Below are 26,004 nucleotides of genomic sequence, written 5' to 3'. Positions count from 1 at the left end.
AAAAACAGAACTAATTTTCACAACATTGGTGTTTGACACTGAAATGAGCTTCCGACCACATATCCACGGCATAACTATTTCCACTTCCATAACATTGCCCGGCTCCGCCCTTGCCTCAGCTCATCCGCTGCTGAAACCCTCATCCATGCCTTTGTTACCTCTAGACTTGACTATTCCAACACACTCCTGGATCGCCTCCCACATTCTACCCTACCTAAACTTGAGGTGATCCATAACTCTGCTGCCCGTGTCCTAACTTGCACCAAGTCCCTTTCACCCATCACCCCGTGCTCACTGACCTACATTGACACCTGGTTAAGCAACGCCTTGTTCAAAAATCTCATCCTTATTTTCAAATACCTCCATGGCTTCGCCCCTCCCTATCTCTGAAATCTCCTCCAGCTCCACAACCCCCCCGGCACCTCCCCCCTCGCCGAGATATCTGCGCTCCTCTAATTTTGCCCTCTTGAGTATCCCTGATTATAATCGCTCAACCATTGGTGGCCGTGCCTTCGGTTGCCTGGGCCCTAAGCTCTGGAATTCCCTGCCTAAACCTCTCCGCCTCTCTTTCCTCCTTTAAGACACTCCTTAAAACCTAATTCTTTGACCAAGCTTTTGGTCATCTGCCCTAATTTCTCCTTATGTGGCTCGGTGTCAAATATTTTGTCTTATACCAGCGGCGAGAGCGGGATCTGAGGAGCGACACCAGCGGGGATAAAAGGAGCTCGCCGGAAGCTGTGCGTACTGACCTGAGGGGGGGAGGGAAGTCAAAGTGTGACGTCACAGGAAAGCAGGTAAGTGATTGGTTGGTGAGTATTTCTCTCTTCTTTCTAAACTTGGGCATTGGTTTAAATTAAGAGCCGGGGTTAAAAACTAAACATAGATTCAAAACTTGAAAACCTAATTAATTAAATAAAATATAATAGAGATGGCAGGGCAGACGATGTGTTGCAACTGTTGCATGTGGAAGCTGGTGGACCCCAGTGTGATCCACAGCGACCACATCTGCAGTAAGTGTTGGCGGCTCGAGGAACTTCAGCTCAGAGTTGATGAGCTGGAGTCCGAGCTTCAGACACTGCGATACATCAGGCAGGGAGAGAGTTACCTGGACACTGTGTTCCAGGAGGCAGTCACACCCCTTAGGTTAAATAATTCAAATTTGGCCCATTGTCAGGGACAGGAGGGTGTGACTACGAGTGAGGCAGGTATGGGGATCCAGAAGGTAGCATTGGAGAAGCCTCAGCCCTTGCACTTGTCCAACAGGTACGAAGTTCTTACTCCCTGTGTGGACGAGAGCAGGGACTGCAGGGACGATGAGCAAACTGACCACAGCACCGTGGTACAGGGGGCCATTCAAGTTGGGGGAGTAAAAAGAAATGTAGTAGTGGTAAGGGACAGTATAGTTAGGGGGAGAGATACTGTTCTCTGCAGCCGAGAGCGTGAGTCCCAAAGGCTGTGTTGCTTGCCTGGTACCAGGGTTAAGGACATCTCCTCTGGGCTGGAGAGGAACTTGGAGTGGGAGGGGAAAGATTCAGTTGTCGTGGTCCACGTAGGTACCATTGACATAGGTAGAACAGAGAAAGAGGTTCTGCTGAGGGAGTATGAGTAGCCAGGGGCTAAATTAAAAAGCATAACCACAAAGGTAATAATCTCTGGATTACTACCTGAGCCACGAGCAAATTTGCATAGGGTAAGTAAGATCAGAGAGATGAACGCGTGGCTCAAAGACTGGTGTGGGAGAAATGGGTTTTGATTCATGGGGCACTGGCACCAGTACTGAGGTAAGAGGGAGCTGTTCCGTTGGGATGGGCTTCACTTGAACCATGCTGGGGAAATCTCATGGGGGAATCTGGAACGAGGGGGCATAGTTTCAGAATAAGGGGTCGCCCATTTAAAACTAAGATGAGCAGGAATTTCTTCTCTCAGAGGGTCGTAAATCTGTGGAATTCTCTGCCCCAGAGAGCTGTGGAGGCTGGGTCATTGAATGTATTTAAGGTGGAGATAGACAGATTTTTGAACAATAAGGGAGTGAAGGGTTATGGGGAGCAGGCAGGGAAATGGAGCTGAGCCCAAGATCAGATCAGCCATGATCTCATTAAATGGAGGAGCAGGCTCGAGGGGCCAAATGGCCTACTCCTGCTCCTATTTCTTATGTTCCTATGTTCTTATAATACTCCTGTTAAGTGCCTTGAGATGTTTTACTGTGTTAAAGGTGCTATATAAATACAAGTTGTTGTTTTTCAAGGTTCTCTTTGTATTTGTAATTTCACATACCCGGCAGCCTCCTAGTTAATCTGCATCGTACTTCCTCTGAAGCCTCAATATCATTCCTATAGCATGAAGCCCAATGCTACACACAGTATTCTAACTGAGGTCTTACTAAGGTTTTATATAGGCTCCACTTTACCTCTAGGCTTTTATATTCTATATTTCTTGAGTTAAAACCTTGAATGACCAAATCATTGATATACACAGTGAACAGGAGTGGCCCCAGAACTAAACCTTGTGGGACATCACCACCCTACTTCCACCCATTCTGAAAAACTGCCCTTAACTCCTACTCTCTGATTATTTTGAGCCCATATAGTCACTGGAGAAGCCAGACCAGTTCTCAGCTAACCTGCTACATGCAGTAGTAGTCTGAGTGTTGAATCTAGGCTGGAAGAAAATCCAGGAAAGAGCTCCTTCCATCAGATGACCATGAATAGTAGACACAAAGATGCCCATGGCGCTACCCCAGCTGGAACACGGGGCATGATGGCAGGTAGAGTTGCAAGTTGTCAGCGGGAGAAGATTAAGTTTTGCTATTGGACAGCCTCTCAGAATAATACCATCAAAGTATCTTCAATTGTTTATAAATTCTACCCATTTCTCTGGACTCACTGAGAACTGCATGAAATCTACCAGTCTTCCAAAGAATGGAGATAAACTTCTCACACTTATTGGTTATCAGATTGGCATGCTTGTCCAGATCTGTGCTTAACTCCCACCTGATGAAAGGTGCAAAGGAAGCATTCAATCTAAAGCACTGTCATGTGGAACTTGTGGGAGCCAGGTCCAAATAAACTTGTTCTGCTTGATAGCTCTTTAGAACAAACCCATCTTTCACAACTCCATCTTGGACTAAGCTCAGACCAGGATCAGCGATACCAATCAGTTTAGCTGACAAATACCAACATATTTCACACATATGCTAATCTGATCGTTATATGTGTGAAATATTATGACGTGTCAACTTAACTGATTGGTATCTCCTCTTGGGAAGAGTGACAGAAGTCTGGTTTACCCAAATTCCTTCCTGCTTTATGCTGTACTCACAGGGCTTTTGAATCTGAGCCGGGCACACGCTGAAACCAGTAACAGGCTTACTGTGAGTGCACCGCATACCAGTAGCTCCACAGAGCACAGGCACCAGAGGTCTGATTTTAATCAGTGCTCCCACTGTTGGTGATCGAATTCCAACTGAATGAGAAACATCAGGTTCTGAAAGCTGAGTGATGACTGGAATCCAGCCACAGAGATGTGTGGGGAAGGTATAGCTACAGTGCTCCTGCTCATGCTGTGTAGCTGGCTAAGCCAGCAAAGGTGATGGACTAATACATTTAGGGTGAGAAACCAACAGTAACAAATAAATTAAACAGGGGTATGACAGATTGCAGATCTGATCCGTCTCTAACTGAGAAAAACTCTATGGGGTGCTTTCTGCACTCTATTGTGCAGGTTCGGGGTGATTGGAAAATTTGGCAAGATGGAACGCACCCAATGTTTTAGATCTGCTGGCGATTTTCAGGCTGACTGCATTTTTGTGCTGGAGTGCACATTTTGAGCCATAGCCTCATTAAGGCCCTAGATTGACTGTAAAAAATATCTAAATGTATACCTGTTGCAATTGCCCTTTTTGCCTACGCAGCTCATTTTCAATGGCTGTAACGGAGAGGCCAGTTCTGCAGTTCCATTAGAAGGTCGAAGGTACACCAGTATCACAGAGCACTGGCCTAATGTCATTTTGCAAGGTTAGCTCATTTCCATATTTAGAAAATGTTTCTTACATATACTGACCCAAGCATAGAGAGCATGATTGGTGCAATGGACAGGATTTCCTGTATCCCAGCTCCCTTTAAAGGGCTGTTGGAACACTTTTAAAGTATGTGGGCACTTAAAAGTAAGTGGCTACATATGGGGGCAAAAATCAAAAAGTTGAAGATTTTTCTGCTTGTATTTGAGGAGAAGTGATATTAAATGCAAGGGAAGGCAAACCCAATATAGAGACATGAAATAAAATCTGTAGGTAAATGGTGGGGTGGCTCAGCACGTGACTCTGCTGATAGCTGATGAAGTGAATGTGCTGCTGCACAAGGTGGGTGCTCAGAGGGTTACTTGGTTTAGCACTCAAGACAGTAAGCACCATGCCTGGCAGATTATGGCAGCCAGATTCAATGCTGTGTACAGTATTTGCAGGACAGTGGAACAAATGAGGGAGAAGCCAGATAACTTTAAGGATTTTGTCAAACTAAGACTACTAAAAAGTACTATGTACCAGGCAGGTATATGACCCAAGCATGCATGTCACGAAGGGTTACCTGTCAACCATTTACTGCTCGCCCAAGTGAAGTAAGTGCTAACTTTCTAACAACCTTACAGCTCTTCCATAGCATTTTCACTCAAGTTGTAACAGATCCAAATTGCAACTTACAACTGAAAACCTTGCAACGGTGACATCTTCCAAGTGTTCCATGCATCAAATCACTGTAGCACAATCTAGCTGCATGAGCAGCTCAGCTAACAACAACTAGGATGGGTTGCTGGTTGGCCACATGTCTGTAACTGTGTATGTGTTCCTTCAATTAATAGCATTTAAAAAAAAATTGTTTATGGGATGTGGGTGTCGCTGGCAAGACCAGCATTTATTGTCCATCCCTAATTGTCCTTGAGAAGGTGGTGGTGAGGCGCCCTCTTGAACCGCTGCAGTCCGTGTGGTGAAGGTACTCCCACAGTGCTGTTAGGTAGGGAGTTCCAGGATTTTGACCCAGCAACAATGAAGGATCGGCGATATACTTCTAAGTCAGGATGATGTGTGACTTGGAGGGAGAGATACTTTAAAAAAAAGTATCTCTGCTTGTACAACAAGATGGCACGAGGGGTAAATTTATTCAGAGTGTTGAGAATGTGGAACTCACTACCACATGTAGTGGTTGAGGCAATAGGTTTTTGCGGCAAGTGACTCACCACCTGACTTCCCAGATCACCTCTCAGTCTTCTCTTTTCTAGAGAAAAGAGTCCCAGCCAGTTCAGTCTTTCATGATAGTTGTACCTCTGTCAATGTTATTGGCTACAAGGGTTTTTGTGAGCATGAGTGAGATAACTGTCCCTCTGACTTTCCCTTCCTCCCTTGTGGGCAAACACCTGGCGTCTGCTTGATGCCAACCTTAGATCACAAGATCACGGATAAGAAACGACTTTCAGCCTATCTTAACCCATTCATTTATTAAAACCTACAGTTCCCCTATTACAACATTCAACTGTGTCTGGGTCTTTTGCTGTATTATTCTATGCAAAAATCCATTTGGATTGAAATTAGGATCTCATTGTGCAGAGAATCACAGGTACAAACCTGCATCCAGCCGCTCAATGACATGGTTTTGAAAGCATTGCTCATCTCTGCCATTTCTAGATCTTTCAATTAAACTATTGTCACTATTCCTACTTCAATTTGTTCATCTCATTTTTTTTTAAACAACTAATTGGTGCCAAATATTGACCCCAGAACCATTTGAACACTTACCGCAGGCGGCCCTTTGCATTCTTCTCTGTTCTAGTTGACCTTTCAGTTGGTCTGCAACAGAATAAAAGAGATTCAGGTCAGACAGATATTTCAGTTATTAAGTGATTGACTACGGCTTTCTTCTTTTAACAAGATGACTTCAAAGAGGCACCAGAAGGCTTCTTAGCTTGTTTCTAACGAGAGGCAGACCAATGACTAATTATAGCGTATGAGGAAGCAAACATGAACAAACTCTGTGGCCAGTTAGTTCATGATTCTAATAACCCTAGATGACTGATTGCACTTTATACTGTAGACACTGGGCCTGACTTTATTCTTTTGTATTGCCAGTGCAAGGTCAGTCTAAACTTGTGTGTAATCATGCCCAATTCAGCAAAAGCAGCAACTCAGTATATTCTCAATTTTATTCTTTCTACGTTTTTATAACTGAACTCCCTCATCCCTGGTACCAAGGCACTGACATCCTTCCTAATTATGCCCGACTCTTCAGAAGCAGCAATTCAGTGCCCAGAAATGGACACAATACTCTAGCTGAGGCCTAACCAGTGATTTATAAAGGTTTAGCATAACTTCCCAGCTTTTATACTGTATGGGCTGGATATTAACTCGGATGCGGGGAGGGAGCCGGGTGGGCTGGATTGAGGTCAGGGAAACCCGAAAGAACGAGTTTCCCTCAGGCCCTGCTGATTTTAATGGCAGGACTTGATTAACATGTTTTGTCTCCATTTCCCGGCTGCAGCCAGCCAGATTGAGAGGCTGGCTGGCTGTTGGGCGAGTAGGCCTTCGGCACCAGGCCGCAGCCGGGGAGTGATGAGGGAGGGAGGGAGGGATCGGGGAGGCTAGGGGTGGGGAGGAAGATCGGGAATGGTGAGCCGGGTAACATCGTGGAGGCTGGAGCAGGGGGAGGAAGATAGGGAGTAGTGAGCTGGGCAACATCGTGGAGGGAGGAGCAAGGGGAGGAAGATCTGGAGTCCTGACCCAGGGGAGATTGGGGAGGCCAGAGCAGGGGGAGGATGATCAGAAGTTGTGAGCCGGGGGAGATCGGAGGCCGGGGTGATCGGAGTCTGGAAACCACAAGAAAGATCGGAGGCCAGAGCGGGGGGGCGGGGGGGGGGGTGGGGGTGATCGGAAGGATCGGGGTAGGGGGGAGCAGGGTGGGTGGGAGGTGGTGTCCGATCGAGGGGGATTTTGTGCAGCAGGTAAGCTGAATTCAGCAGGTAAGTGTAAAGGCACTTACTTCCTGGATCCAACAGTCCTTGCTTCCCCTTAGCCGCCAGGTTTCCCGAGGCCCAGGAAACCCAGCTGGCCAGGGTTAAATTTAAAATGGTGTTTAAATGCAAGGCTCCCAGCCTCATTATAATATTTAAATTGCCAACCTCTTGCAAGCAGGTTGGTTGCCCCCCATCCCGCCTCCGTTAAAAACGGAAGTGGGTGAGTTAGAGTCGGGATGCAGATTTTTAACATCCCAACTGATCCCTACCCACTGTTTTTGGGGGTTAAAATTTCCCCCTATGCCAAGGACCCCTTATGTTTTTTTTAAAAGCTTCATCAACTTGTCCTGCCACCTTCATAGATTTGTATTTGTGAACCTCCAGGTCTAACTGTTCCTGCACCACCTTTAAAATTGTACCATTTTTGTTTATATTGCCTCTCCTAATTTTTTCTTCTAAAATGCATCACCACATTTCTCTGCATTAAATTTCATCTGCCATGTGTCATTCCTAGATAATTTATAGAAATATAACGCTCTGTATTATAGATATAGATAGTTTACAGTGATGTATCACCTGCAACAAAATTTCAAAAATGGGCAAGGTTCCCTGCTTGGAGCATATAGATGGAAAATTATCCCTATACCCACTGTAATGTGTAAGAATAACATACAAGCAGAAATGCTTATTTTTGCATTTACCACTTTCAGCTTTTTATGTAAAAGTTCCCTGAAGTTCGAAATCGCTTGTCTTAGGATATAAAGCGGGTCTGCAGTTACACAAACATATTTGTTGAATTTGGCTTTCCCTTTTGGCTACACTGGGCTACATTTTGCGGCATGGAAAGATCTATTAACTCATCAGCACTGATGGAAGAAGCATGAGAAGAATATCCACCAGAGGAAAGCATTACAGAAAAAAAACCGGAAACACACAAGTGAAACACAGGAAAGGTAACAGAGAAACTGGAAGGAAAATGTGGAATCTATTTTTGGTTTGTCTGAGTTAGGAGCTCAGGAGCCTCTTGTGGCTTTTTTTCTACAATTTAGTCCAGTCCAATTTTTTTTAATAAACTTTCATGGCTCCCTCCCTCAGCTAGGTGGGCAGGTGGACAAGTGGGCTCTTAGAGTGAAGTTACAACTTCAATGCGAAGACCTCAGTTTGTGCTGGACCAAATGGGAAACAAATCCAAGCGGTATCACCATCCAGTCTGACAGATTACAGCGTTGTGCCTCTCTTAAACTGCTTAACAATAAAAACGCCATCAATTATGACTATATGTATTGGATAGGGCTGCGAGTCAAACCTCTATCACAATGCTGAGAAGCAAACATCTTATTACACCACCAGGCTCATAACTGCTAGCAAGTTTTGTTTTTGTGCAGTCATAAATGTAAGCTCTGTGCCTCAGGCATCTGAAGGGGTCCCACCACTAAGACTGCTCCAAGGTCACTGTAAAATTCTTTGGGCACTCACTTTGCCCATCATTGGGTTTGGGATTCTGAATGGGTTACTTTATGAACTACTAATAATCTATTTGCCAATAAGAATTGTTTTTTTTTTAACTTTCATTTTGTAATAGGGATACTATATTGCAACAAGCTGTGAAGGCCTTAGAGAAGGTGCAGAAAAGATTTGTGAGAATGATTCCAGGATTGAGGGACTTCAGTTACATTGATAGACTGGGGAAGCTGGGGTTGTTCTCCTTGGAGCAGAGAAGATTGAGAGGAGATTTGATAGAGGTGTTCAATATCATGAGGGGTCTGGACAGAGTAGATAGAGAGAACTGTTCCCATTGGCAGAAGGGTCGAGAACCAAAGGACACAGATTTAAGGTGATTGGCAAAAGAACCAAAGGCGACGTAAGAAAAAACTTTTTTATGCAGCAAGTGGTTAAGATCTGGAATACACTGCCTGAAAGGGTGGTGGAGGCAGACTCAATCTTATCTTTCAAAAGGGAGTTGGATAAGTATCTGAAGGAAAAAAATTTGCAGGGCTACGGGGAAAGGGCGGGGTAGTGGGACTAGCTGAGAGTCGGCACAGGCTTGACAGGCCGAATGGCCTTCTTCCGTGCTGTAACCATTCTATGATTCAATGATTCTATGAATCGTTTACTTCAGTTATGAACAGTATTAACAGCTGGAGGGTTACAACCTGGTGGTTATTCATCTCAGTTACAGAATGTTCTCGCTAATTAGTGAATTCTGATAGTTTAGATAAGTAATGGCCTGCCAAAAGGCTTCCTGAGTATAACTGTTTATGATAGAGAGTAACCACATATGTCCTAAGTCCAACTTTTCATGTGATAATCATGTGCTTGTGCATGGGCTGAATACTTGACTATCCAGACTATGTAAAGCCTGGGGTAGTCCCGGATGCAGACTGGCAGACTGCAAGAACATTTTCTGAAAAAGCCTGAGGCAAAGATCTCTGTAGATCTAAATTGGCAGTTACACTATATATTCCCTCATTATTGATGGTTGTTACAGTGTCAAACTGATTCTTCCTTTGCAGTTTTCCTATATCATACCATAGGATTGATTCACTGATCGGGCACAGTGGGGCACTGCAGGCTGTGCAACCCCTGATTAAATGGGCTCGCAATTTGCCGATCAACATTCCCTGTGAGTGCTACTCCACACTGGGAATCAGAAGCCTTCAGAAGAAAGCATGGGGTATGAATGTATGAGATTGATTCCATCTATCAATCGCAATCCTTCTGCAGAACTATGCTGGATTCTACCTTACTAATTCGGTCTCCCGAGTCAAAGTTCCACAAAATACCTTCCTGACTCCAAAAACAATTGAGCAAAGTTCCACAATATCCACTGACATCTTCATTCTTCAAGCAAGGCCAATGTCTGGAGTGAGAATAGGTCACTTGGCCCCTCAAACCTGCCCATCCAGAGCCCATTTCTGATTATTCTATCATGGACTTCCCTTCCACAGCACCTCTTAATTCTCTATTATAAGGAACATAGGGGTAGAGCTTGACATTGTATGATAGTGTAAAATAGGGATACCAAATCAGCAGCCCATTTTCAATCACTCACAGTATTTATTTCAATGATTTCTGGGACTACACTTTAGGGTAGATGTTTCCTGTCCTTAGACCCCTGCAGACCGGAGGGTTCATGGGGCGTCCCAGCGCTAGGCTGAAGAATGAAAGTAAGGCCAGTTTGGACAAATGGTACAGCCAACCAGAATTTTTAAATAAAATTGGTACCTGGCTGGCGATCTCCATTGGCAGCCAGAAGGTCCGAATGTCTGAGGACCGAGACTCAGTTGCAAGTCTTCCTGGCAATCCTGAGGCTGGACAGTAGTGGCATTCCTATCTACCACCATGGTGGAGGTGGGGCAGGGGGTTGGCGGGGGGGGGGCAGGGTGGAGCGAGAAAGCAGGAAAATCTACCATCTACTCTCCCATCATTACATCGAATTGTGTTTGACTCATTTCACTGTTTTTACCACTACTACTTTGCTTGGTGGATTATTTCATACATTTATCATTGCATAAAGAGGTTTCTCTATTGTCTACTGAGTAAAAATGGTAACTCATTATTCAATGCTTGATAAAGCTGCCATCACTGAGACATAATGATCTACAAGATCACAAGTTCAATTCCTGGACTGGGTGGCTGTTCCATTTGTACAAACTGGCTGATACCAACCAGGGCAGTAGCTCCCTTAGTTAGACAAGGGTAAATGCGGGCAGGGTTCCCCATATTGATCACTATTTAAGAACATAAGAAATAGGAGCAGGAGCCTGCTCCGCCATTCAATAAGATCATGGCTGATCTTCTACCTCAACTCCACTTTCCCGCACTGTCCCCATATCAACATCACTAAAAAACAGATGATCTGGTCATTATCACATTGCTGTTTGTGGGAGCTTGCTGTGCGTAAATTGGCTGCTGTGTTTCCTACATTACAACAGTGACTACACTTCAAAAGTACTTCATTGGCTGTAAAGCGCTTTGGGACATCCGCTGGTCGTGAAAGGCGCTATATAAATGCAAGTCTTTCTTTTCTTTCATATCCCTTGATTCCCTTAGTATCAAAAATATATTGATCTCTGTCTTGAATATACCCAACAACTGAGAATCCACAGCTGTCTGGGGTAGAAAATTCCAAAGATTCACAACCCTTTGAGTGAAGAAATTTCTCCTAATCTCAGTCCTAAATGGCTGACCCCTTATTCTGAGACTGTGACCCCTGGTTCTAGACTCCCCAGCCAGGGTAAACATCCTCCCAGCATCTACCCTGTCAAGCCCCTTAAGAATTTTATATGTTTCAATGAAATCACCTCTCATTCTTCTAAATTCGAGGGAATATAGGCCTAGTCTACTAAATCTCTCCTCATAGGACAATCTCCTCAACCCAGGAATCAGTCTGGTGAACCTTCGTTGCACTCCCTCTAAGGCAAGTATATCCTTCCTTTAGGAAAGGAGACCAAAACTGTACCCAGTACTCCAGGTGTGTTCTCACCAAGGCCCTATATAGATGCAGTAGGACTTCTTTACTCTTGTACTCCAATCCCTTTGTAATAAAGGCTAACATATCATTTGCTTTCCTAATTGTTTGCTGTAACTGCATGTTAACTTTCTGTGACAAGAATACCCAGGTCCCTCTGAATACCAACATTTCCCAGTTTCCCACCTTTTAAAAAGTATTGTGCTTTTCTATTTTTCCTACCAAAGTGGATAACTTCACATTATATACCATCTGCCACGTTCTTGCCCACTCATTTAACCTGTTTGTATCCCTTTGCGTTCTCCTCACAGCTTACTTTCCATCTAGCTTTGTATCGTCAGCAAATTTGGATACATTACACTTGGTCCCCTCATCTAAGTCATTGATGTAGATTATAGTAACCCCTATTTAGCAACCACTGCCTGTAGACCCCTTATGATGTGAGTCAGTGCCTTCTTCAGAGGAGTGAAGTGCATGGAATAGAAATGGAAAGAAAAAATATCATAATAAAGGCTGGTCTGTCATTTGCCAACATCTGATGTAGACAGGAAACCAGAAAACCAACAACTAATGTCTGACACAAACAGAATTCTGTTTAGCAATTAGTTTCCACATGTTGTCAACATTTTATAAAACATGCTGACATTAACCAGCCATTTTTGTTGACTTAATGAATCATTTGTTGCTGCGCTAGAAATTTGAGAATTCCCTAATGTTGACAACCAAATAGTGAGTAACACCCTTTACATAGGAACAGGAGTTGGCCATTCAGCTCCTCGAGCCTGTTCCGTCATTCAATTAAATCTGTATCTTAACTCCATGACTCTACCTGCCTTGGATCTGTAACTCTTAATACCCTTGCCTAACAAACAATCTATTGATCTCAGTTTTGAAATTTTCAATTGATTCTCAGCCTCAACAGCTTTTTGGGGGAGAGAGTTCCAGATTTCCACCACCTTTTGTGTGAAGGACTGCTTTCTAACATCACTCCTGAACAGCCTAGCTCTAATTTTAAGGTTCTGTCCCCTTGTTCTAGATTCTCCCATCAGAGGAAATAGTTTCTTTCTATCTACCCTGGTGAATCTTTCAATCATCTTAAACACCTCAATTACCCACTGCACTGTAGACCCACTTCCTGGCTCCCCTGTACCCTTTCACCTCCACCTAGTGAACTAACAGTAATACAAAAGTAACAGTAGTTAACAGCAAATTGTTCACAACACAGCACAAAGTGTGATAGGATCAAGGATACACACATGAATCGGAAAAGGTCTAAAACAGAAATAAACGTCCCTTCAAGAACGTTATCGAACGTAAGATTTTTTGCTCATTTCCAGTCCACATGCATACTTTGTACAAATTCTCCGACTAGGCAACATAGTTAATTGTGGAGCTGAGGGCCGTACTGAACTTTTCATGCTATTCTTGCAGCTGTGAATCATAAAATTCTATAGATTATTAAGCACGCAAGGGAAATATTTCCACAGAACACGATTGCCTCCCCCGCACTAGGCAGACCCAGAGATGGCAGTCTTGAACTAAACTGTCTGTCATAAAACTTGACCTCATAAAAATCGAATTACTTCATTGGGACATGACGAGTAGAATGTTCATGTGAGTAGCACTTTTCAGAATCATGAGCTGTTATATCCCCTTTCGTACGATTGACATGTTGGTGCTGAGCCAATGCCATGAATTCCAAACTGACCGACCACTGATCCCTGCTCAAGCAGTAAGTGGTGACCTATCATTCAGATGACTATTGAAAGAATAGTTACAGAGACACAAAAAGAAAGCATTATGCACATTTTATTAGAGATACTAATCCTCACCTTACTGAAAAAACAGAAATGCGTAATTAGCAGTTTAAGAGTTATTTGCCAATTAAGAGTGCTGACAGTAGTCACTGAGGTGTTGTAAGTTTATTTAGGATTAGACACTAACAAAGAACATAATATTTTAGGAATAGGAAAAGGCCAATAAACTCAAACAAGTCCAGATCAAGCCTACCTGCCTGCCTTCTTCACACATTATTTCCCCCGCCAATCACCCAGTTCAAGCTGGCACTTGTTCACCCTCCACTTCATCCTGGCACTCTTTCTACCCCTCATTTTAATCTGTCACTCTTGCTTCTGTCCATTAATGCTGGCATTCTGCTTATCTCCCATCCCAAAGCACCATGCACAGTTTCTGACCCTTTCCACTCCCTTTTTTGCCATTCATTTTCGTCTCTCCTTCCTTTTCCCATTCATTATCTGGTGCCTTCTTCCCACTCCTCTTCATTGCCATATATTCACCCTTTTGTTGCCATCATTGCCCCTTCCCCTCCTCTTATTACCATCCATTGTTTCGCCCCTCCCCATTTTTCCCCCTGCATTGCTGTCCGCTGCCACTTCATGTCCTCCTAATTGCCATCCATTCTCCCTTACATAAGAACATAAGAAATAGGAGCAGGAATAGGCCACTTGGCCCCTCGAGCCTGCTCCGCCATTCAATAAGATCATGGCTGATCTTGGGCTCAAAGCCACTTCCCCACCAGCTCCCCATAACCCTTCACTCCCTTATTTTGTAAAAATCTGTCTATCTCCACCTTAAATGTATTTAAGGACCCAGCCTCCACGTCTCTCTGGGGCAGAGAATTCCAGATTTACGACCCTCTGAGAAGAAATTCCTCCTCATCTCAGTTCTAAAAGGGCGACCCTTTATTCTGAAACTATGCCCCCGAGTTCGAGATTTCCCCACGAGGGGAAACATCCTCTCTGCATCTACCTTGTCGAGCCCCCTCAGTATCTTATATGTTTCAATAAGATCACCTCTCATTGTTCTAAATTCCAATGAGTGTAGGCCCAGCCTGCTCAACCTTTCCTCATAAGTCAATCCCATCATCTCAGGAATCAACTGTGTGAATCGTCTCTGAACTGCCTCCAATGCAAGTTTGTCCTTCCTTAAATAAGGAGACCAAAACTGTACGCAGTAGTCAAGGTGTGGTCTCACCAATACCCTGTACAGTTGTAGTAGGACTTCCCTGCTTTTATACTCCAACCCCCTTGCAATGAAGGCCAACATTCCATTTGCCTTTTTGATTACTTGCTGTACCTGCATGCTAACTTTTTGTGTTTCATGCACAAGGACCCCCGGGTCCCTCTGAACTGTAGCATTTTGTAATCTCTCTCCATTTAGATAATAGTTTGCTTTTTTATTTTTCCTGCCAAAGTGGATAACCTCGCATTTCCCACATTATACTCCATCTGCCAAATGTTTGCCGACTCACTTAGCCTGTCTATATCCCTTTGCAGATTCTTTGAGTCCTCTACACAACTTGCTTTCCCACCCACCTTTGTATCATCCGCAAACTTGGCTACATTATACTCAGTCCCTTCATCCAAGTCATTAATGTAAATTGTAAATAGTTGATGCCCCAGCACCAATCCCTTAGGCACCCCACTAGTTACCGTTTGCCAATGGGAAAATGACCCATTTATCCCGACTCTCTGCTTTCTGTGGTGTTAGCCAATTCTCTATCCATGCTAATATATTACCCCCAATACTGTGAGCTCTTATCTTATGCAGTAACCTTTTAATGTGGCACCTTATCAAATGCCTTCTGGAAATCTAAATATACCACATCAACTGGTTCACCTTTGTCCACCCTGCTTGTTATCTCCTCAAAGAACTCCAGCATGTTTGTTAAACATGGTTTCCCTTTCATAAAACCATGCTGACTCTGCTTGACTGCATTATGATTTTCCAAATGCCCCGCTACTGCTTCCTTAATGAAGGACTCCAGCATTTTCCCAACGACAGATGTTAGGCTAACTGGTCTATAGTTTCCTGCTTTCTGTCTCCCTCCTTTCTTAAATAGGGTGTTACATTTTCAGTTTTCCAATCTGCTGGGACCTCTCCAGAGTCTAGGGAATTTCGGTATATTGCAACCAATGCATCCACAATCTCTGCAGCCACTTATTTTAAGACCCTGGGATGCAGGCCATCTGGTCCAGGGGACTTATCGTCTTTTAGTCCCATTATTTCACCAAGTACTATTTCCTTAGTGATAGTGATTGTCTTTAGTTCCCCCCTCCCTGTGGCCCCTTGATTATCCATTATTGGGATGTTGTTAGTGTCTTCTACCGTGAAGACAGATACAAAATATTTGTTCAGAGTCTCAGCCATTTCCCCGTTCCCCATTATTAATTCCCCAGTCTCATCCTTTAAGGGACCAACGTTTACCTTAGCTACTCTCTTCCTTTTTACATACCTGTAGAAGCTCTTACTATCTGTCTTAATATTTCTTGCCAGTTTACTCTCATAATTCATAGAAACATAGAAGATAGGAGCAGGAGTAGGCCATTCGGCCCCTCGAGCCTGCTCCGCCATTCAATGCGATCATGGCTGATCATCCAAATTCAGTACCCTGTCCCTGCTTTCTCCCCATACCCCTTGATCCCTTTAGCCTTAATAAATATATCCAACTCCTTCTTGAATATATTTAACGAATTGGCCTCTACTGCCTTCTGTGGTAGAGAATTCCACAGGTTCACCACTCTCTGGGTGAAGAAATTCCTCCTCATTTCTGTCCTAAATGGCTTACCCCTTATCCTTAGACTGTGACCCCTGGTTCTGGACTCCCTGACCATCAGAAACATGCTTCCTGCATCCAGTCTGTCCAGTCCTGTCAGAATTTTATAAGTTTCAATGAGATCCCCTCTCATTCTTCTAAGCTTCAATCGACCCAATCTCTCCTCATACGTCATTCCTGCCATCCCAGGTATCAGCCTGGTGAATCTTCGATGAACTCCTTCCATGGCAAGTACATCCTTCCTCAGATAAGACGACCAAAACTGCACACAATACTCAAGATGTGGTCTCACCAAGGCCCTGTACAACTGCAGCAAGACATCCTTGTTCCTGTACTCAAACCCTCTCGCTATGAAGGCCAACATACCATTTGCCTTCTTAACCGCCTGCTGCACCTGCATGCTTATCTTCAGCGACTGGTGCACAAGGACACCCAGGTCTCGTTGCACTTCCCCTTCTCCCAATCTATTTCCATTCAGATAATAATCTGCCTTCCTGTTTTTGCCACCAAAGTGGATAACCTCACATTTATCCACGTTATATTGCATCTGCCATGCTTCTGCCCAAACACCCAACCTGTCCAAATCATCCTGGAGTTTCTCGGCATCCTCCTCACAGCACACACGCCCACCCAGCTTTGTGTCGTCTGCAAACTTGGAGATATTGGCCCAGAAATTCGGGTCAGGGGCTTCCCGCGGGTGCAAGCCCCCGACATGCACTTACCTTGCGCGCCAGCAGTTGAGCTGTAGGGCCCTGTGGAATTCTGATCCGGGGCCTGGTTCAGCTGCCGGCACGCAGTGTTTGTGTATCCCAGGGGTGCAGTTAGCTCGATGCGTCCCCTGGGATCACGTGGGCCATGGGCAGCCAAACGGAGCAAGACTTATAAATACTACGGCCCCAAAATAGCACTAAACCTTCAAATACATTTTTAAAAAACATCACATTTTTTAAATAAACCATAAATTACATGAAATAACTATTTTAAACAATAATTTCAATTTTTGAAAAAAATAATTTTATATTCTAACGGGGCTAAAAATAAACTTACCTTGCTTTAAAGTATTTAAAAATAATAAACCTGTGGAAAAAATGTTTTAATTTTAATTAATTCACCACTTACCTTGTAAAAAGCAGGCCTTACGCCTGCTTTTTACATTTCTAAATTCTAAAGACTTACCCTCATGGAAAAACCTGTAAAAAAAAAAGAAGTTCCATGCGCGCGCGCAGCCTCCCCTGCGCACGCGTTCGACCTCTGAACCTCTTGGTTCAGAGGAATGGAAGTGCCGGTATCCTGCGCATGCGCAGTGCATGCAGGAAACCGGCACTTCCATCGGGCCTACGGGTGAGTACCCCGTGTGTACTCACCCATGGAGACCCGAATTTCTGGGCCAATACATCTAGTTCCCTTGTCTAGATCATTAATATATATTGTGAATAGCTGGGGTCCAAGGACCGATCCCTGCGGTACCCCACTAGTCACTGCCTGCCACTCGGAAAAAGACCCGTTTATTCCAACTCTTTGCTTTCTTTCTGTCAACCAGTTCTCCATCCAAGTCAATACCTTGCCCCCAATCCCATGTGCCTTAACTTTACACGCTAATCTCTTATGCGGGACCTTATCGAAAGCCTTCTGAAAGTCCAAATACACCACATCCACTGGTTCTCCCTTATCTATTTTACCAGTTACATCCTCAAAAAATTCCAGTAGATTAGTCAAGCACGATTTACCTTTTGTAAATCCATGTTGACTTTGTTAGATCCTGTCACTGTTTTCCAAGTGCTCTGCTATTACATCTTTTATAATGGACTCCAGCATTTTCCCCACTACCGATGTCAGGCTTACCGGTCTATAATTCCCCGGTTTCTCTCTACCACCTTTTTTGAATAGTGGGGTAACATTAGCTCCCCTCCAATCGATGGGTACTGTTCCAGATTCCATTGAATGTTGGAAGATGATCAGCAATGCATCTACTATTTCTAGGGCCACTTCCTTAAGTACCCTAGGATGTAGGTTATCAGGCCCTGGGGATTTATCGGGCTTCAATCCCGTCAATTTCTCTAACACCATTTCCCAACAAATACTGATTTCCTTCAGTTCCTCCCTTTCATCAGACCCTATGTTCCCCGGCATCTCTGGGAGGTTATTTGTGTCCTCCTTTGTGAAGACAGAACCAAAATATGTATTTAATTGGTCTGCCATTTCTTTGTTCCCCATTATAAATTCCCCTGATTCTGACTGCAAGGGACCTACGCTTGACTTCACCAATCTTTTTCTCTTCACATATCTATAAATAAAAGCTTTTACAGTCAGTTTTTATGTTCCCTGCAAGCTTACTCTCATATTCTATTTTCCCCTTCTTAATTAATCCCTTTGTCCTCCTTTGTTGAATCCTAAACTGCTCCCAATCCACAGGTTTACTGCTTTTTCTGGCCAATTTATATGTCCTCTCCTTGGATCTTATGCTATCCCTAATTTCCCTTGTTAGCCACGGTTGAGTCACCATTTTTGTTTTATTTTTATGCGAAACTGGGATGAACAAATTCTGTAGTTCATCCATGCGGTCTTTGAATGTTTGCCATTGCCTATCCACCATCAACCCTTTGAGTGACATTCCCCAATCAATCCTACCCAACTCGCGCCTCAGACCATCGTAGTTTCCTTTATTTAAATTCAGGACCCTAGTCTCTGAGTCAACTACTTCATTCTCCATCTTAATGAAGAATTCGATATTATGATCGCTCCGACCCAAGGGGCCTCGTACAACAAGATTAATCCTTTCTCATTACATAATACCCAGTCTAAGATGGCCTGATCTCTGGTTGGTTCCTCGACATATTGGTCCAGGAAACCATCCCGTAAACACTTCAGGAATTCCTCCTCCACAGTATTGTTATTAATTTGGTTAGACCAATCTATATGTAGATTAAAGTCGCCCATGATGACTGCTGTGCCCTTATTGCACGCTTCTCTAATTTCCCTTTTAATGCCATCCCGAACCTCCGCATTACTGTTTGGAGGTCTATATACCACTCCCACTAACGTTTTCTGCCCCTTGGTATTTCTCAGTTCTACCCATACAGATTCCACATCATCAGAGCAAATATCCTTCCTTACAATTGTGTTAATCCCTTCTTTAACCAGCAGTGCTACCCCACCTCCTTTTCCTTTTTGCCGATCTTTCCTGAATATTGAATACCCCTGGATGTTGAGTTCCCAGCCTTGGCCACCCTGGAGCCATGTTTCCGTAATCCCAATCAAATCATATTTGTTTACCTCTATTTGCGCAGCTAATTCATCCACCTTATTACGAATGCTCCTCGCATTAAGACACAAAGCCTTCAGGCTTGTTTTTTTAACACTCTTTGACCTATTAGAATTATTATTTACTGTGGCCATGTTTGATTTAAACCATTGATTTTTCTGACTGCCACTTTTGTTTTTCTCCTTCCTATCTTTTGCTTTTATCCTTGTTTCTCGTTCCTCTGTCTCCCTGCTCAGGTTCCCAACCCCCTGCCATTTTAGTTTAAACCCTCCCCCAGAGCACTAGCAAACACTCCCCCTAGGACATCGGTCCCGGCCCTGCCCAGGTGCAAACCGTCTGGTTTGTACTGGTCCCACCTCCCCCAGAACCGGTTCCAATGTCCCAGGAATTTGAATCCCTCCCCCTTGCACCATTCCTCTAGCCACGTATTCATCTGAAATATCCTTCTATTTCTACTCTGACTAGCACGTGGCACTGGTAGCAATTCTGAGATTACTACCTTTGAGGTCCTATTTTTTAATTTACCTCCTAACTCCCTATATTCAGCTTTGAGGACCTCATCCCATTTTTTACCGTTGGTACCTATATGCACCACGACAACTGGCTGTTCACCCTCCCCTTCCAAAATGTTCTGCAGCCACTCTGAGACATCCTTGACCCTTGCACCAGGGAGGCAACACACCATCCTGGAGTCTCGTTTGCGGCTGCAGAAACGCCTAGCTATTCCCCTTACAATAGAATCCCCTATTACTATAGCTCTACCCCTCTTTTTCCTCCTGTCCTGTGCAGCAGAGCTACCCCTGGTGCCAGGAAGTTGGCTGCTGCTTCCTTCCTCTGATAAGCCATCCCCCTCAACAGTATTCAAAGTGGTATATCTGTTTGAGAGGGGGATGTCCACAGGGGACTCCTGCACTACCTGCCTGCACCTACTACTCTGTCTGTTGGTCACCCCTTCCCTTTCTGCCTGTCCAACCTTTGCCTGCGGTGTGACCAACTGCTTAAACGTGATATCCATGACGTCCTCAGCATCGCGAATGGTCCAGTATGTATCCAATTGCAGCTCCAGCGCCGCAATGCGGTCTGCCAGTAGCTGCAGCTGGACACACTTCCTGCACACATGGTTGTCAGGGACACAGGAAGTGTCGCTGAGTTCCCACATAGCGCAGGAGGAGCATACCACGGGGCCGAGCTCTCCTGTCATGACTTACCCTTTAATTAATTCAAATTAAATTAAATCAAATCAATCCCACCAATTACACTACAGTTAAATGATATATTTAAGGGCCCTGGTTTACCAACAGTCCCCACTACACCACAGAGCCCTTAAAAACTGTAAACCACAGAGTTAAAGTTTAAAAAGAGAGAAATACTCACCAACCAATCACTTACCTGCTTTCTGGTGATGTCACACTTTGATTACTTTTTACTTCTCTCGCTCCCTCTGAACTCAGAGATTGGAGATTAATACGCCTACCTGGTCCTCGCCGCCGCTCAGCCACCTCGTCTCCCACAGGTCCGCCGCTGTCTCCGCTCTGAGGCCTACCTGGTCCTCGCCGCCGCTTTTATACCTCGCCACCGCTCAGCTGCCTCATCTCCCGCAGGTCCGTCGCTGTCGCCGCTCATCTTCTCTCTCTATTTTTTTATTTAGTCATCCTTAGCTGGTTTTTAAAAATTTCCCAATCCTCTGGTCGCCCACCAATCTTGGCAACATTGTATGCCTTCGTTTTCAATTTGATACCATCCTTTACTTCCTTAGTTAGCCACGGATGGTGCTCCCTCTTCTTAAAATCTTTCTTTCTCACTGGAATATATTTTTGTTGAGAGTTATGAAATATCTCCTTAAATGTCCGCCAGTGCATTTCAACTGTCTTGCCCTTTAATTTATTTTTCCAGTCCACTTTAGCCAGTTCTGCCCTCTTGCCATTGTAATTGCCTTTGTTTAAGATCAGGACACTGGTTTGAGATACAACTTTCTCACCCTCCAACTGAATTTGAAATTCAACCATGCTATGATCACTCTTACCGAGAGGATCCTTTACTATGAGATCATTTATTAATTCTGTCTCATTACACAGTACCAGATCCAAGATAGCCTGCTCCCTGGTTGGTTCCATTACATACTGTTCTAGGAAACCATTCCGGATGCATTCTATGAACTCCTCCTCAAGGCTACCATGGCCAATTTGATTTGTCCAATCAATATGGAGATTAAAATCACCCATGATTGTTATCGTACCTTTTTTACAGGCCTCCATTATTTGTTGATTTATACTGTTCGGGGGCCTGTAGACTACACCCACCAGAGACTTTTTCCCCTTATCATTTTTATCTCCACCCAAACTGATTCTACATCTTGATCTTCTGAGCCAGTATCACTTCTCACCACTGCACTGATCCCATCCTTTACCAACAAAGCCACCCCACCTCCCTTTTCTTTCTGTCTATCCTTCCGAATTGTCAAATACCCTGGAATATTCAGTTCGCAGCCTTGGTCACCTTGCAACCACGTCTCTGTAATGGCGATCAGATCATACCCATTTGTATCTACTTGTGCCGTCAACTCATCTATCTTGTTACGAATGCTGCGCGCTTTCAGATATAGAGCTTTTAACTTTGTCTTTTTACCATTTCTCCTTGTTTTGGCCCCATTTTCTGTTGCACTTATTTTTAAACATTCTGTCCCTTCCTGTCACACTCTGGTTATTATTTCCCCCATCTCTATCCTGCTCTATTGCTTTCTCATTTCTCATTGACTCTTTAAATTCCAGCTCACCTGGATCCTCCATCCCACTACTTAGTTTAAAGCCCTCTCTGCAGCCCTAGTTATTCGATATGCCAGGACTCTAGCCCCAGCATGGTTCAAATGAAGCCCGTCCAAACGGTGCCAGTGCCCCACAAATCGAAACCCATTTCTCCCACACCAGTCTTTGAGCCACTCGTTCATTTCTCTGATCTTTTTTACCCTATGCAAATTCGCTCGTGGTTCAGGTAGTAATCCATAGATTATTACCTTTGAGGTTCTGCTTTTTAATTCAGCCCCTAGCTGCTCATACTCTCTCAGCAGAACCTCTTTCTTTGCTATCCACTCCCTCTCCCTTTCAGTGCCATCCATTTCCCTCTTGATTGCTGTTGCTATACCTCTTTATTAGTCCTCTCTTTATTGCCATTCATTACCACCCAGTCCTCCTGTCCCACTCTTACTGGAATCCAGCTGCTAATGAACTGAACCATAGCCCCACTCCTGCCACTATTAGCAGTGATTCTGGCCCCTTCTTGTTCTTGCCTACAGTATAGTGTGACAGAGATCACTGCCATTAGAAGCACTGAGGATAAGCTGCTGCAAATGGACCCAGTCCAGTAATGAACCCATTAGCAGCCGGCGTGGATAGGAGTGGGGGAGTGGGAAAGAGGAGTGGCAGCACTGAATGGGCAGCTTGTACCAATTTTTGTCAGCAAATGGTGAGATGCTAACCGATCACAGTTACTTTCAGCGTGAAATACTGTAGGTTGGCATGTACACTTTTCACCATATTCCCCACTCCTTTCTCTGGCTCCAAGTGAGTTTGGTAGCACAGCATGAGATTATGTTTAATCCGATAACAGAATAGAGTAATTGCTAATCCTCAGGATGTGCACGCCTGCAAGGACAGATTACATAAAAGGTACAGCTTCCAGATAGTAGAGGGCAAGATCAGCTTACAGAAAATGGTTTTATGAGAACCCAAAATTATAAGAGGAAAACGCTGACAGAATTTATATAAACTATTTCATTGTGAAACTAGCCCATACTGTAGGTACAGTATATTTGGACCTTAAAAAAAAACTGACAAAGTGTCACTTAAGGGATTTGTTGTGAAGCATTAAGCCCATGGTACTAAAGGTAAAGTCGTGACATGGTTAGCAGCATGACTAAGAAAGTAGAGAGGAGGAGAAATGGATTTCTCTTGGATTGGCAAGATGTAGCTAGTAGTGTGCTACAGGGATCTGTATTGAGACCTCTTATTTTCCACATATATATATCAATTAACTGGAATTAGGAATGATATCAAAATTTGCTGATTGTACTAAATTGGGCCATGGCAAACCATGAGTGAGAATATGGAAGATTACAGAAGGTCATTTACAGATTAGAATTAAATACACTCTAAATGGTAAAATTCTCAAAGGAGTGGAGGAGTAGAGTAATCTAGGGATTACAAAAACAGAATTGCAAGTGCAAAAAACAATAAAAAATATAAATGTCATTCTCAGTTTCATATTTAGGGGCATTGAATACAATAGCAAGTAGGTGATAATGGGGTGGAAATTCATCGACATCCGATTTAGAACACGAAGGTATGATGACACCGCAATGCACAGCCGGACCAGGAGGCCTGAGCCTGGCCTGAAATTGGGCATTGTACCTCCTCTAAATAATGTGGATGAGCTGCCGGCGCCTGTCACGCCTTCACAGGCAGCTCGGTTGATTTTCAGGCGTCCGGAGCGGCTGCCTAAAACAGCGTTAAGCATCTCGCATATGCTAATGAGAGGTCAACGTCTGTTTTAGGTCCCCTCTGAGAAATCGGGCTACCCTGAATTTTCCGTGCATGGATGTGGCCGAAAATGTAGATTAAATTTTGGAACAAAATTCATGTGAAGCCAGAAGAAGCAGTGGCGCTCTTTCCTGCTCCACAGCACTCCTGTCGGCCATGATCGCAGCACCCCACCTTTCCCCCACACAGCAAGCTCCCACAGCAATGAGATGGATCACCCGTAAATCTGCTTTTGATCTTTTTTGTTGGTTTAGGGATGAATCGGAACATGCCACAGGAGAACTCCATGCTTTTCTTTGAAAAGGTGCCATGAGATCCTTTATATCACGGTGGCATAGTGGTTAGCACTGTTGCCTCACAGCGCCAGAGACCCGGGTTCGAATCCGGCCCCGGGCGACTGTCTGTGTGGAGTTTGCACATTCTCCCTGTGCTTGCGTGGGTTTTCTCCGGGTGCTCCGGTTTCCTCCCACAGTCCAAAGATGTGTGGGTTAGGTTGATTGGCTATGATAAATTGACCCTTAGTGTTAGGGGGATTAAATGCGTGGGGTTACGGGGATAGGGTGGGATATGTGTTGGTGTAGGGGTTACAGTGGATCGGGTGGGATATGTGTCGGTGCAGGCTCGATGGGCCGAAATGGCCTCTATCTGCACTGTGGGGTTTCTGTGAATCTGTGAATATCCACCTGAACAGCCAGGTTAATGTCTCATCCAAAAGATGGCCAAGATGGTTAAGTGCCAGCTTAGCACTGTTGGTAGTACTCTTGCAACTGAGTAAAATTCTGAAGTGTGACTTTCTTCCACAGCAAAAGGTTGTGAATTCAAGCCCCAGCTCAGGTTTGATAATTCAGTACAGTACTGAAGGACTGTTGCATTGTCAGAGATGTGGTTTTTCTAAAGACATATAAAAAAAGACAAGACCTCGGAATTTGCGGTCAGCGGTGAACCAAAGGCGTTCGTCACTGGCCCCAAAGTAAGCTTCACACAAAGATCTTGCGATCTGTGCTTTGAGAATTTCGGCATTTCCGACATGTAGTTGAAATCAATGGAATATAGTGGGGATCCCATAGTGCGAGCTGCTGTGACGTCAACAAGCTGTCTAAGCAGCCAATCAAAATGCAGAATTCGCACAGACAGCAAACCAGGAAATGGGTAAGCTCCTAAAATTCTAACTTTTAAAAAATGTTAGAGAGAGCAAAACAAATATGAGAGTTCTCACATGGGGAAAAGGCAAACCTGAAATAAAGATGAACAAACTTTTTTAAAACATTTAATTTTTGTCAAAGTTTCCTAAAAATTTTAATTTTTATTAAAATGGATAGATTTGATACTGCACAAAATTAAAATTAGATTATCAAACCTTTATTTAGCAGTCAATATGCTGTTAAAAGAGAAAACCCCAGTTACACCTAATTCCTTTGGGTCTAACCGTTTGTGGGGAATTTAACAGCGGTACTACTGCGGAAGAGCTGAAGTTTTCATCAGTTTCTCTGATTTGAGAGATTTCACTAATTGCCGGCTCTGTGTGCGTGGGGGCGGGGTGGAGGGTTGTTGCACAGCGCAGCCTGTGGAGGAGCAGTGAATGACAGACCCCAACTTCAGGATTTCCGCATGAGGCAGCGCATGCACTAAACCCTGAAGCTGTGGTCAGTTTCAAAGGTGGAATGATGGTGAACGCTGCCAATTCGCCATCATCAGGACCGCAAATTCCAGGCCAAGATGGTGCATGGGTAGCAAGAAAGACAGATAGTTGTTCTGTTAAAATTGCACTAAGTATGTTCATCAGTTTCTGATCGATCTTCGGGACTGACAGAATAAAAATGCCTGTGGGATTGTCATAAAATAATTCCAAACTGCCAGACTCACTGAGGATACCTAATGAGTCTGACTGATCAGAAAGCAGAGATTCACACTAAACTAACCCAGACCTTGGCCTGAGCATCCAAGCTCAAACAAGTTGGCATTACAAGTTATAAATAATTAAAGTGAAAAAGCAGACAGACTAATTGAGTTCACTAAATGTGACCTGACCACAAAGCAACTGCATTGCTAGGGATTTACAATTTTTAACCCTTTTAGATTACCAGTTTCAGGGAAATATACCATAATAAATGGCTGGTTGTAAGTTATAAGGTAGTAATTCAATTTTTGAAGCTATCAGCAGAGCCCCCAG

The 26,004-nt window shown here is 44.0% G+C and overlaps 1 protein-coding gene across 2 annotated transcripts in view; it reads right to left on the bottom strand.

The window, feature by feature from the left end:
- kif6 (kinesin family member 6) overlaps window positions 1–26,004 on the bottom strand; it is a 705,324-nt gene that overhangs the window by 120,916 nt on the left and 558,404 nt on the right. For both annotated transcript variants that reach the window (XM_085997944.1, XM_085997945.1), the window contains exon 16: window positions 5,783–5,833. In XM_085997944.1, coding sequence (XP_085854070.1) covers window positions 5,783–5,833 — 51 coding nt within the window. The remainder of the gene's footprint in view (window positions 1–5,782; window positions 5,834–26,004) is intronic.

The sequence above is a fragment of the Somniosus microcephalus genome, chromosome 9 (genome assembly GCF_052327205.1).
Source record: "Somniosus microcephalus isolate GS21.2 chromosome 9, FLI_Smic_1.0, whole genome shotgun sequence".
In the NCBI taxonomy this organism is placed as follows: Eukaryota; Metazoa; Chordata; class Chondrichthyes; order Squaliformes; family Somniosidae; genus Somniosus; species Somniosus microcephalus.
This window is presented reverse-complemented; position numbering and strand designations above follow the sequence as displayed.